The sequence below is a fragment of the Dermacentor variabilis genome, chromosome 3 (assembly GCF_050947875.1).
Source record: "Dermacentor variabilis isolate Ectoservices chromosome 3, ASM5094787v1, whole genome shotgun sequence".
NCBI lineage: Eukaryota > Metazoa > Arthropoda > Arachnida > Ixodida > Ixodidae > Dermacentor > Dermacentor variabilis.
Genome location: NC_134570.1, coordinates 80,908,495 through 80,922,667, shown reverse-complemented (window position 1 = coordinate 80,922,667; position 14,173 = coordinate 80,908,495). Strand labels below are relative to the sequence as shown.

The window sequence follows — 14,173 nt, the reverse complement described above, 5'->3', positions numbered from 1 at the left end:
AATAAATAAATAATATCGTGTGAACTCAATAGATTGTTGACGCATTTATGAACAAATGCACTGCTGAGGATGTCATGACTTTGCACAAAAATGAGCACACTATTACCCTCTGATAATGCATCAAGTAAAAAAGGGCTGGTAGTCGCACTGTCACTACAGAAACCTCAGAAAATATTGGGCACCCAAATTTAATTTTTAGTGGAAGACTACGAACGCTGGTGATGATGAATGGCCAGCGTTCATCGTCTTCACAACAATCTGGTTATTCTCTGTAACCTGCTCGTCACGAATGTCCATTAGACGTACCTTTGGAATACATGACAAGGTGCAAATCTCTGGTGCAGTAGGAGCACCAAAGATTAAGTTATTTACGGAAAATACATCAGGGTCATGCCTTAGATGTGCCCTGACAAAAGCGTTAAACGTAATCTATGGAACGTTGAAGAATAATATTTAGAATGCATTGCTTCTGCGACCTAAAACGTCTGTTAATTTCTGTGTCTGCTCACTCTATACGGGATGGTTCAGTAGAGTTATGGCTATCATACAGCTTGGTATATAGTGACCTGCCTTTATACTTTATACTGCTTTTGTAATGAAGAAGAAGAGCACAAGAGCAAGGCCAGCCAGATCTGTTCCATGCTTGCAGTGCAGCCAGTGAGCCAACCGGATCGCCAGTGCTTAGAACGAGTGTGAGCCGTTGGAGCAACCAGCAGTTCTTGCTCTGCGTCACCTGCCTTCTCGGTTACGAACAGACGCTACTCTGAACTGCTCAATACACCCCATTACGATATATATATATATATATATAATCATTTATTAACCCTTAAGGACCCTTAACAGGGCATTACATATGGGGGGGAAGCAGTATTGAAATAACATATAAAGGAGCGAATGCTATATAACAGTGAATCAACTAGGTTACAAGTACAGAGCGCGCACACACACAAGAAGGATACAGTAAAGAGCAGTGAAAAACACCAGGCAAAAAAAGGTAAAACACACATCCTTCCTTAGAGGGATGGGATGGAGCAAGTAATTAAGAATAAGCTGACAAACGAAGATATACCTTCTAATAAAAGATTGACACCCAAACGGACATTGAAATACAAGACAAAGTACACAAAGCATAATGTAAATCAATTGGACAACGCCTGTATCGTAAAAATGGTGTGAGAAAACAAAAATGCGTAGTTCAAGTTATTTAACAAAAAGCTCAGTTAAGGACTGCCTGAATTTTTCTGGATTTCTCTCAAGAACAACTGCTTCGGGAAGGCAATTCCAGTCTTCAATGGCTGCGGGAAGGAACGATTTATTGAATGCAAGAGTCGAACCATGAAGGCGTTGGACGCTGTTGGAGTTGAACAGGCGGCGAGAAGTTTGAGCGGGTGGCAGTAACAGTGTACCATGCAGGTTAGAAAAGTTGTGATATAGCTTATGGAACAGGCTGAGACGTGAGATTCTGCGTCTTACTGCTAAAGGGGGTAGTTCAAGAGTTGATTTAATGTGGGTTACGCTGACGTGTGTATTATAGTTTGATGAAATAAATCGGGCAGCACGATTTTGCACCGACTCGAGAGAGGTAATTAAATAATCTTGGTAAGGGCTCCAAGTGGGAGAGGCATATTCGAGTTTGCTCCTAACGAAGGTTTCGTAGGCTATTTTCCTGATTCCCGGGGGGGACAGACGTAGTGTTCTTTTTAAGTAGCTTAGCGACCTTGAGGTATCAGTTACAACATTCGAGATATGCTCTGACCATGTCAGTTTACTGTTAATGAGGACGCCTAGATATCAGTAAGAGCTAGCATGTGATAAACCTGTCGAATTAAGGGAATACTGAAAAATCAGATTAGTTTTTTTGCGTGAAACGACCATGCATTTGCACTTTGAGGTATTATAAGCTCCATCAACCAGCGCGAGCACCACGTTTGGATTAGGTTTAGGTCGCGTTGTAGTAATGATTGATCACTACTGTTTGAGATTCGACGAAATACAACGCAATCATCTGCAAAGAGCCGAATAGAGGACGTTATTTCATATGGCAAGCCATTTATGAAGATAAGAAAGAGAAGCGGGCCAAGAACTGATCCCTGAGGGACGCCGGATACTACTTGTGCTGCTGTTGAAAGCTTACCGCCAATGACTGTGAGATGAAATCGTGCTGTTAGAAAGCTTTTGATCCATGACAAGGTAAGCGGGTCAAGATTAAGACAACTGAGTGTGTCCATGAGACGACGATGAGCAACACGATCAAATGCCAATGTAAAATCGATGTAAGTGACGGTCTGAAAAGACGAATCCATGTTCAAGTGAAGGTTTGCAGTGAATTCGAATAATTGTGTTTCACATGATAACCCGGGGCGAAAGCCGTGCTGCTTGCGGAAAAAGAAAGAATTATTATCAAGATGACTGGCGACGTGGGAATATATGATGTGCTTGGCAGTCACCCATTGTAGACAATCTTCAGCGGTTGCATGTACTATGTGAGCTAATAGGGTGGAAGGAGCGATGTACATGGAGCTATCGAGTTCCAGAGCAGGGCACTTAGGCTGGTGAGGAGTGGGATTGTTGGCGGGTAGGGGGGTTGCGCGCTCGGTAGTAGCTGTAGTGTTCGGCTACGTTCTTAGCTGCTGCTGAAAAAGTGTCTTCTCGTTACAGAGGTCCGATATTTCGTGGCGAAGAGAGATAAGTACCTGCATGACTAGTTGTAGGGCTGAAGTGTGGGTGTGGCGAGGCGAGGGGTAGGTTGCGGTGTGTATGCAGGGAGGTTAGACGGGAGGCCATGGCTGCCCAGCTTACCTGAACTGGTTGCACGGAGGCATGTTCAGTGGTGGTGTGGCATCTTGATTGGGAGGTGCTGCGGGTGCACTTTCGGGAGCGGCTCCTCGAACGGGTGCTGGAGGGGCTGCGTAAACGACTCCGAGATGACGCAGACGGATTTCCGGAGCGTTGCTGAGGCGAGGGGGGAGAAATGACTGGTTGTGCCGTAGTGCGATATTGAGCTTCTGCTTGGCGCCGCTATAGCAGGAGGCTACGGGTAAGCTAATGCCGCGCGCAGACCTTTTCCCTGGTGGGGTGACCGATGTCACAAAGGTAGATTGTGCTGGTAGAATGGTAGATTGTGCTTGTATAAACAAGTTGTCAGTCTGTCTATTGGAAAAAGAACAGTGTTTCTTCAATGATGCTGGCATGCATGATTGGCGATTGTAGTGTTTTGTTTTTTCCTCTGCTTCGGGAATTTTTTTCTGCGTTTCTTTTCTGCAAAATTTTTATCTATATTCGCTTGCTTCAATTAACAATTTTTACCAGGCCTTTATAAGGTATTTTCTTTTCTGCTAAACTGTACCAATTGCCTCATTTCCTCAATAAATATTAACTGGAAGTTAGCCTTCATCCCTCTCTAGTTTCATCCTGTTGATACTGCTTCATGCTATGCGCCCTTGCAACTTTTATGTGCGTGCGTGTGTGCGTGGCCATGCGTATGTGCGTGCACATCGATTTGGGTGTGAAATCGGGGCCTTGGGTGGGGACATCGTTCTTCACCTGTACAGCGTTGTGAATTAATTAATTACAGCCAAACAGAAAGAGAATATGCAAGAATGAAGTGAACATACAGAGTGCTTCCAACTTGTCCGTTGTCTTTTTTTGCGCTGCAGTTTATAAGGAATACATGCCAACTCATCCAGTTTCCAGCTCTTATGCTGGGCTCATGAGCCCAATTGGGTCCTGGAATATCTGCATGGCTATGTATCGTGCAATTTAACTTCTTGGCCATGTGCTTGCAAGTTGCGTGTCAATCTCTTGATTTTCCTGAAAATCCTGTGTGATATGTAGGCCCTGACTGTTTCTGGTGAATCGCTGCAGGCATGCAGGATGTTGTAGTCTGCAAATTTGCACTTCAAGTACTGTTTTGATTGCTCTCAGTTCAGCTTTTCTGGTTGCATGATACTTAATTTCATGTAGCATCAGACTACTGTTACATTGTTATTGCAACATCAGTGTACTATATGTGCCTGATGTTTGTTTGTGTCTTCAAGATTGGCAACCTCTTCTGTGTGTTTGGCAATTGCATATAGTCTCCTTTCATAATTGTTTGCCCCCGTATTGCATGGTATGGGCTTGTTGTGTTTCAAGTTCAGGTGCTCCTGAGGTTGTATTTCTGAAGGGAGTGGTAGTCGTTTATGTATCTCACATGCTAGCTGGCATATTATATTGCAACCAGGTTCCGAGCTTTTTAGGCAAAGAATTTGGGCCGCAGACTGCAACTCTACTCTATCTGTGTGCCTGTTCGCTTGCTCTTTTTCGTAGAGGTCTTCAGGCATGGTAAAGTTGAAAAGACCTGTCAGTACCCGACGCCTGTATTCGATGAGTTGTGTTTTTGTGCCCTGCTGGTAATTCATACCGTACAATACCTTGGACACAAGTACAGCATCTACGATTTTCCATAGTATCCGCTCGTCCACCTCCACTAGTTTGCGATTGTTCTTTTCTCTGGGTGTAGAATTTGTGTCTAGGCATGGCATAATTGTTTCGCCCACGTGCTGGCCCTGCCATCTTGGTCTTACACTAGCCGAGGATTTGGAGCTGTCGACTTGCGGATATATTTGCCCAGATATGGGAAGCACAATGTGCAATCTGGGGTAGTGCTTGATTCTGGTCTTATTTGCGATGTCGATGTAAACTGACTTATCAGAAAATGAGAGGCCAGACTGGCTAAGAAAGTCTGTCATGTTGTCGAGAGATTGTTGCACCATTCTTGATTTCTGTATAAAATAGCTTTCTCATAGACTGTAGAACTCGATAAACTGTAGTACTTCTTGTGGTATGCCTGTGTTGTTGGTGTGGGTGGGCGAAGTTTACCTCCAACTCTCACCTGTAATTTTCTGTCTTTCGAAAAGTTACGGTTAAGCTTACATGCTCTACCACCAATTTTCTTGTTCATTGTTCCTCCTATTGAAGTAGCATGAGGTACTGTATTAAAAGCCTCTTCACTCTCTTCATTCTTTCATAAGTGGGATTACACAGTGCTTTCTAATAAAGTTACTGGTTCTTATGGCCCACTCATATCTGCGAGAAGGGACAACTCTTGACAAAGGTTTTCTTTGGGCTTTGTGCATGATGTAGTATGAGCATTCATGTCCTTTGACATCTATGCACCTGTAGAACCAGCTACCTGATAGTGTTTAGTATGCCTGACCATCCTTATTTGTGCAGTGCTGTTGAAGAGTAGATACTGACGAAATGAATGTTTACACATTCGGAGCATCAGGAAAGATGCTTGTTCTACAATTGTGCCCTTTGCTTTCAGTTGGTGTTAGTATTGCTCGTTAGACTTTGCATATGCATAGGCCCTTATGGAATAGCCCTGCAAAGTTTTAGAGTTCAATAAATGATGAACCAAAAGTGCAAGAGGTTTTCTTTTACCCGTGACTTCCATCCAAATGCCACTGCCACGGCTCGCAATTCAACCCCTCACCTTGTCTTAGCAGCAGAATGCTCTAACTACAGTGGCAGGCGAACAAATTGAACAATTTCTTTCTCTACAGATGTTTATTTTTCTTGCCTGTATGTAGCTGAAAGTTGCGATAAGTCGGTCATTGAAAAAAAAAGACAGTTCGTTATCCTTTATTAAATAAACTGCACATTGTGTATAGTTGAAATGCAGAAATTTCTTTTAAAATCTTAGGGGAATACGTTCTTGCAAGCAGCATGGTACTTTAATACTTATAAAGGTAGTAATCACAGAGGATATCGATATAAGGGTTTACACACTAATAAACGTGATCACAAACTTATTAGAAACTGTTATTAGAAACATGTAAAGCGTGGATATTTCTGCCCACTTGATTAGCTGTGGACGTGCAAGAAGTATAAAGATTCACAGAAAGGTATGCAACTGGCTGACTTCACTGCACAGTTTTGATTTACTTTAACGTGTCGTCTTCTACCGTTTCGTCTGCACAAGAACTGGCTGTTTACCTGCTTTTCGCATTGTTGCAGGAGTTTTAAATGACGGTGCTGGAGAGTGCGGGGTCACTGTGCCACTAAAGCAAGCAAATAATTTACGAACTGTAGAGGTAACTACCGTTCAAAGCAAATGTTGCTATAGGTGCAGTAAAGATACAAAGAGAGCAACGTATTGAAGGTTTATTTGTTTCTGTGCAAGGAAAAAGAATTCTACAGAGAAGAGGTGCAACGTAATGTGCATAAAATATTCGAAAACAAATTGAAGACGCTGTTTATTCAAGCCAAGGAGCTAATGCTATCGCAGAAAATTCATTACGATAGCCTGCGCGTTTGCCATGTAAAATTTAAGGAGAGAGGAAAGAAAACCTTTCAAGATGCATCGGGAAAGTCACGCTTGAAAGCCCACAAGAAAATGCAACTGAACACTACCGCGTTCAGCACAACATTGAAACTTCGAGTGATGTGCTATCTTTTCTTTTGCCCTTGCCTAGGTTGAAATTATTTAAGGTGCTCCGTACGCGGTGATTTTTGTATGCTACTCAACAGAAAAACATTATGACGACCGCAAAAGGCCATGTTGACTCGTGGACATCAAACACCCAACTCGCAGTGGCGTACGAAGCAAACGCGAAAATGGACTTTATTTATTGCGTAGCGCGTCAACGAGAACATAAAAATGGGAGAATGGAATCTGCGGTACAAGTGTTTTATTCTCCCTTCGAGTACGTACCGAATTCGGCAACCCACGTCTCCGCGCATTGCACTTGTTGAGCGAGACGCCGTTCTCCAAAACAAACTGGCAAAATAGTTCACGCAGTTTCAACGAAACATCGCACCGGACGGTCATCAGTGCAAAAAATCGGGGGTTCGTCTGTGCAACTGTGATTTCCGTCGCACGCGACGGAAATCGGACTTGCGGTGCGACGAAAATCGCATCATGTGAAGCAGGCTTAAGGCACGCGCGGCCGATAAATCCGCAGTTGCTACCGGAGTACACATTCCCGCCCTCACTACCCTCCCCCACGCGCCATGCGCGCGACGGAAGTCGGCGCGTTTCCTCCCCGCTTTCTCCCTTGCACGCGCAATGTTGAACCGCAATCGTCGGCGCCCCTCGGGCGCGGTCAGAGCACACCTCCACCCCCTCTCCCTCCCTCCCGCCTTTACCCCGGTACTTTCGCGCAACGGAAGACAGCGCATTTGGTCCCCGCCTACTGCGCGCGGGATTCATACGCGATCGCCTGCTCCCCTCGCGCGCGTTCGCTCGTGCCTACAGTATACGGCCACGGTGTTATCGGCCTTGAATTTTATGCGCAACATCACGTCAACTGCGCCTGCAGAAATGCGCTTCGAGTGTCCATATAATTGCCATGGAAAAAGAAAGAACGCCTGATCTTTACCGTCAGCGCTGATCGTCGTGACCTTGGTCGCGCCGCACAGCGTCAACGATATCTACGTGCACAAAGGCGATGAAGCCACGTGATTCGCGGTTCGCGCTTTGGTGGGCCGCGTAGATTGGTTTAACGATAACCTCTTTGCCGTAAGAACAATTTAAATTCTGCGGTTTTACGTGCTAGAACCAGGATTTCATTATGAGGCGCGCCGCAGTGCAGGACTCCGGATTAACTTCGAACATCTGGGGTACTTTGATGACCACCCAACTCACCAATACATGGGCGTTTTTGCATTTCGCCCCCATGGAAATGTGGCCTCTGCGGCCGGGATTTGTTTCCGATTAGGCTTCCGCTTTGGGCTTAGCAGTGCAACAACAAATCCACTAAACAACCACGGCGGGGGCCATAATATAGGGAAGACGCTTCTGTATTTTGGCAGAAGACTGTAAATCAATACTTCCTATCCCCCAAAAGAAGGATTGTTGTATAAAGCCCAGGCCATCTATCAAGCTGAGAACCTCATTGACATTCAACAGAAAATAACGTAACCAATTCTTTAGCTTCGTAGGGGAAGCATCACTTTATCTCTTCAACAGGCATTCTACAGATAAAAAATTTTGCAGACCTTCATATACTTGGACTTAGCTGCAATTAGTAGTAGCAGATTAATTTGGAGCTCTCTTTAATGAGAGTAGACCAAACGTTATATCTCCATTTCTATGCATTTCTGTTACGGATAGCTTATTATTACATTACTGTTGTGCAATGCTAGTACGCTCCCGAACATGTGCAACACCGTCTTGCAGAAAATTTGCAATGACGAAATTTCGTGATAGACTTTTCGGTATTCGATTCGAGATTTGGATGTTCTTTCTTGATTCGACATTCCATTTGATATATATTAATAGATATTCGTACACGCCTACTTCGAACACCAAGTGAATGCAGGCATTTAGCATATCGAGACTGTTAAGATACCCATACAGAATCTTGGGGGCGCTCAATTATTCTGTCGTAATTCAACCCATTACAAACAGCGTGACTTGCGTGTACGTATTCCGCAATGGACCAAAGTTTTAAGTGGTCCTGTAGTTTCACAAACTGTCTATGACCCCAAGTGAAAGGGCTGCACAGAGCAGGCACCACATTCCTGCGAATAATAACATAGAAGTGTAAAGATGAGCAGAATCACTCGGTTTTCTTGTAAAAATGGACAAACTGCACACTATTACGTGCTGGAGTGCAATGCAATTACTTCTTTTTTGTTTTGATAGGTTTAATTATCATCTATAATGGAGGCATCATACATCAGGGGACCTGGTAGCGCACATATATTTGCTGTGGTGGTGTGGTTAGTCCTTCATGTGGCGTCTTTTTTATCCATGCACTTGTACAGTTACGGGTTCTTTTTTAAAGAGGCTGTGCAACACAGCCGAGAAAAGTGAATTGTTGAGCAGCACCGATAGCATAATCACGGCGCGGTCATTTCGCGTACTTCATGCAATGAACGTGAAGTTGAGCTGTGGCACGATAGTGAATGGCTAAGTATGTAATGTGCGATCTACATTCTCAAAATATTGTCACTCCGTAAGTACTGCGAAAGAACCCAGACTTTACATTCTACGGGCGCTTAGGTTATCACCTAATTATCGTGACAGCCACGCAGAAGCTGTTATGACTATGGAATTGTAGCCATCAAGTGCTGCACACATGACACGCCAACTTCCAACTGTTGGAAGCCATTTTAATCATACACATAACGCCTTTAATGAGCAGAGCAGGCTTGGTGATCATTGCGTGCCACTATACTGCTACGTATGGTCATCGCACCGCAGCAATTGTGCCTGCAGTACTAGTTCGTAAAAGAGCAAAACGGGGCATCCAGATACCTGAAATGTTGCGTTGAATGTGGCACAAATTTTCCTTGTGTTTTGAAGTTGATGCGACATATAAATAGGGTTGGTTTGCTTTGCGATAATTCCTTTCACCCTACTGTTTTCGCTTTGGCTTTCGTTCGGAATAAATTTATAGAAAAATTGCTCGGTCCTTTTAACGTTTGGGTCATAGTGGGCTTAATGAGTATGAAAGTTCATTATGAACAGAAAAAGTTTCATGGAATTAATATTCTGGAAAACGAGTAATTTTAGTTTGCGAATTATTTATTAAGCATAAAATATACGTTTTAATGTCCGTCAATGTGTGAATCAGTAAAACGAGCATCAATTGGACAGGGATGAAAATAAACCACAGTCTGATCACATGGCTACTTTTCATCTGCGTTCTATGTCTGCTTCTTTTGCCATGGCACCTTACCAACTCATGCAAACTACCATCCTAGCTCCCGCACTGTACTAAAAAAAATGTGTTTACTTTATTTCGTTGCAGCACCAGTCAAGGTCAGACGTGACAGTTCAAATAGTGCCAGTCCGGAGTTCTGCGAGGGCGATCGCATTGCAATCACACTAGATCTGGAGAGCTTTAAGTTTCTCCAAAACGGCCATGGAGGCTGGAACCCACTTATGGAAAAGGTAGGCTCTTTTGGCACTACCATACGCTCATCTCGCATTGCATGCAGATTGAACAAGATGTGTTGCTGGTGAAGCAGTAAAGGAATCTTGGTGAATTATTTCAAGAATATCTAGTCCGATTTATATCACGTGCATTACTGCTGCGGCAATGAAATAATGGTATTAGTATAATTGGTGTTAAACACTGACGTGGGTGCGAAGGCGGCTCTGCACTATTTGCCATGTACAAGCCGTGCACCATGTGTGATGTGCCACGTGCTATGCATACGCGGATCCAGAAGTCGACCAGGGGCATGTCCGAATGTTCTGACCGCCGTTAAAATTTGTGTGCGCAGCGCCAGCCTATGACACGTGACAGAATAGCAGGCCCGACATCGTTGTCAGGCTAAACCTATGGTTCAATTAACACTGCTGTAAAAAATAAGTTGTATTTGCTTTACAGGAAAGCCTACTTAACGTTGCAGTTTGGCCCTCATGGGCTTTATTTTCTTTAAAATCTTGTTCGACATTGATATATTAGGTTCCGGCCCTTCATTATCGGAGCACACACAGCTGGCCTACATACTTCATCATTAAAATATTTTTTTTTCTTTCATGTTCAGCCAAAACTAATACAAGCTAGCGTTATTGCTGTCTCTGTATGCCTCAGGAAATCAGTTGCGTCGGGTTATGGCCACTGGAACACATAGTCAAGGCAAGCACAGTAGTAAAACGAGATGCGTGAAGGCCGACGCTTCTTGTATCAAAAGAAATGTGTCGTTAGAACGCGCGCTGAGATGGTGAAAAAATTATTATTAATAATAATATTATTACTTATAATATTGATGTTATTTCAATAACTGAAATAAAAATTCATGTCTGTTGTGTGTTCCGCCATTCTGTAATTGGTTTTCTGTTTCTCCACTTTTGCTTTGTATTCTTTTCGTGTGCACATTTTAAGCTCTTAAAATCTGTATTCGCGAAATTATTATTTTTTGTATCTGAGCGCACTGTTCTTCCTGTGCAAATGTTTTGCCTAGAGCGCCAGCAAACCCTCTTGGTTGTTCCTGGGCACGTTAAAATACACCTTTGTTTGATTGATTATTATTATTATGATTTCGCTCCCCGGTCGATGCTCAAGGCATCCAGTTCCTTCGCAGCACACTGTTGTACGAAGAGGTTCAGCAAGGCTAGATGGGCGTATGTAGCAGAAATGTTCAGTGAACTTCCAGAAGAGGTTTTAAACGTAACATCTAAGCACAGCATATTCTAACGTCTTCATACTGCTTGTACAGTGCCAAGTACTTTAAAGGAGATGAAGTATTCATTACTAACAATATTTTGCTGGCCTCTTTTGCCATTTTCTTTTAATTTGCTCGTCGCTTCTTCCACGTGTAGTCGCGCAAACCTCCAATTTGGCTTTCACAGACCTGATTTGTTAAGTGGTGTTGCAGCTTAGGGTAGCGCTAGGGCAACGAATCCACCAAGCCCATTGACTACAACGTCAGGCTGTAGAAAATGAAGGAAAAAGGGTTTATAGGTTTAGTTACACAGCTCCTGTACGGAAGCCCACTTCATGCAGGAGCAAGTTAAACTTTAGGGTTCACATCAGCACCCCTGCTTGAAAAGTTCCCACTTTTAATACCCTCGTCTTCCCTAGGGGAGTCCGCTAGGGAATCTGAAGATTGTCCAGCAGCAAATCACAATCGACGACTCCGTTTCAATACCACGCCCATGCTCACAACACTCCGCAGTTACAATGTGCACATTGTCTTTTCCGCCCCATGCGAATTGGCCAAAATCTGCTCTTTGATGGCGACTAAGCTGCCGGCTATACGCTTCAAAAAGCACGTCACACTCTACACCCATTGTGTCAGCGATGTCGTTTGCAATATTCCCCTAAAGTGTGGCAAGGTGCATATTGGGACAAACGGGACAATGCCTCAATTATCGAGCCAGCGAGCACCGGTTTGCGGCGAACAGTAACTTGGGCGGTCATTTGGCAGGCCACTGCAAGCGCTGTGGTTGTGTGCCACTCCTCGACAAAACAACCTTTCTTAGGAAAGCAATAAGCCGCACTGAAAGGGAGATAATCGAAGCTTTCTTCATAAAAAGAGCAGGAAATAAACGCGTTATCACGCTGGGGCGGGCGAGGGAGAGGTCACTAGCATTAAGTGAAAAAGAAATGGCATTCATAAATGATTTCCTGTAATCGCCGCTTAGCTTAGACCGTGCCGCTGGCTAATTTGGTTGTATATTCGAATTACGCCACTGCTGCACGCGTACTCATATGTACCTGCCACTGTTATTCAGTACAGATCAGTGGCATAGGAGCAGTGTTGGCTCCTATCACCCCTGCTTATCTCTACTATGATTACTTTTCACTGAGGTTATTGTAATAGCTGTTATTATTGTTGTTGTTGTTATTAACGATTGTAAATGACTAACGTGCATGGTTAGGCATGTTCGTATGACATCATTAAGCTTTTAGTGCACAACAAGACGAGGACGAGAAGATATGAAACATATGAACACTGTGCGTATTTCATATCTTCTCGTCCACATATTGTTGGGCGCAAGGAGCTTAAATAATGATCGTAAGTATTCGTGTAGCCATCTTCATCATCAATCACCATACCAAAGTGAGACCCCCCCCCCCCCCCCCCCCAGACCTCCCACAAACAAATCTGCATGAACCACATACACGATATGTTCGATGCTTTGCCCCTCCTCAGAAACTGGTACAGACGCTGTAGCTCCGACTAGCATGAGTGTCTGAAGTTTCCTATTACATCGCCCGTGCTCTAGAATGAAGAGCCATAGAGAAAGAATGTACAAAAAGAAATAAAGAGAAATTTTTATGAGTCTTAGCTTTCGTGAGAGAATCAGGTATGTAATGGCGATAAAAGGTTTCCTGTATTGAGACGAAAGCCTTAAGTGGCTCGTTGCAATCGCTCATACCGAACAAAAGCGACCTCTGGTTCATCGATACAAAAATATCATCATCAGGAATGGCTCATACCCCCGTAAGAAAACAAAGATGCACTGGTTGGATATTTATTTACTTATTTATTAGCATACTTCCAAGGCCCAATGGCATTACAGGAAGGAGTGGTGAATCGAAATATTTGCACAGTAAAATAGAGAAGAAATACAGTCATAAAAAGTAGAGAAAACAACTTAACAAAACGTTTCGTGAATGGCAGTCTTGAAGCTGTTGATGTCGATGTTGGCGGCGATGGAAGCGGGAAGGTGGTGCCATTCTTTGCTATCCTTGGAATGAAAGATTCGCTGTAGGAATTAGTCCGAAAAGATGGCACACCAACTTTATAGTTATGATCTGAACGCGATGACACGTAGATGGGAGTGGAAGAAAGAACGTCTTTTAAAATCGGATTATAATGACAGATTTTGTGTAACAATTAAAGGCGAGAGTATTTACGGAGCAAGATAGTTCAGTTAAGACAAGTGTTTCTTTCATTGATGATACCCTGGCATTCCGAGAGTAATTTGATAAAATGAAACGTGCTGGGCGATTCTGGGTAGATTCAATAATTTCTGAAAGTGTAGTTTTTTTGGGGTCCCAGAGAGTGAATGCGTAATCTAATTTAGGGTGAATAAGATATTTATATAGATGTAGTTTTACAGACGACGGTGCTCGCGAAAAATTGCGTCGCAAGTACCACAGCATGCGGTTTGCGTTGTTAATAACATATTTAACATGTATGCGCCAAGAAAGATCAGAACTGATGTGGATGCCGAGGTACTTGTATGATGTCACAGGATCTAGTCGAATGCCGTCAAGAAAATACTCTCTGCCCCGTCGAGTTATTCGCATGCTTTTACACTTCTTGATGTTGAGCCGCATCATTCATTTATTGCAGCATGAGGACAAGTGGTTAAAATCTTCTTGAAGTTCATGCTAATCAGAGGGTTGGGCGAGTTTTTTATAGAGAACGCAATCGTGGGCAAAAAGTTTTGTTGATGAAAACGTGCTGCAGTCAAGGAGGTCGTTAATGTAAATGAGAAAGGGTGAGGGTCCCGACACTGGTCCTTGTGGGACGCCGGATGAGACAGACAAAAGAGTAGATGAACAGTTGTCAGCAGACACATTAGAGTGCGGTCAGAAAGAAAATCTTTAATCCAGCGGAATACCTTGGTGTCTAAGTTAAGTTTGCTTAATGTAAGGAGTAAGTCATACGCCACCCCATCAATAGCTTTAGCGAAATCCAAAAATATGCAATCAGCGTCAAAGCTGATGTCGTTATTTATAAAGAGATCATTAGTAAAAGATAGTAGTTGCGTTTC

At 43.5% G+C, this 14,173-nt stretch overlaps 1 protein-coding gene across 11 annotated transcripts in view; it reads left to right on the top strand.

Annotated features, from left to right (window-relative positions):
- The window catches only part of LOC142575940 (E3 ubiquitin-protein ligase MIB2-like), a 291,148-nt gene that overhangs the window by 183,069 nt on the left and 93,906 nt on the right, over positions 1–14,173 (top strand). For all 11 annotated transcript variants that reach the window (XR_012826743.1, XM_075685763.1, XM_075685762.1 and 8 more), the window contains one exon: positions 9,744–9,886. Coding sequence is in view for 10 of the 11 variants with exons in the window: in XM_075685763.1 (XP_075541878.1) it covers positions 9,744–9,886 (143 nt within the window). In the remaining variant the exon portion in view is untranslated. The remainder of the gene's footprint in view (positions 1–9,743; positions 9,887–14,173) is intronic.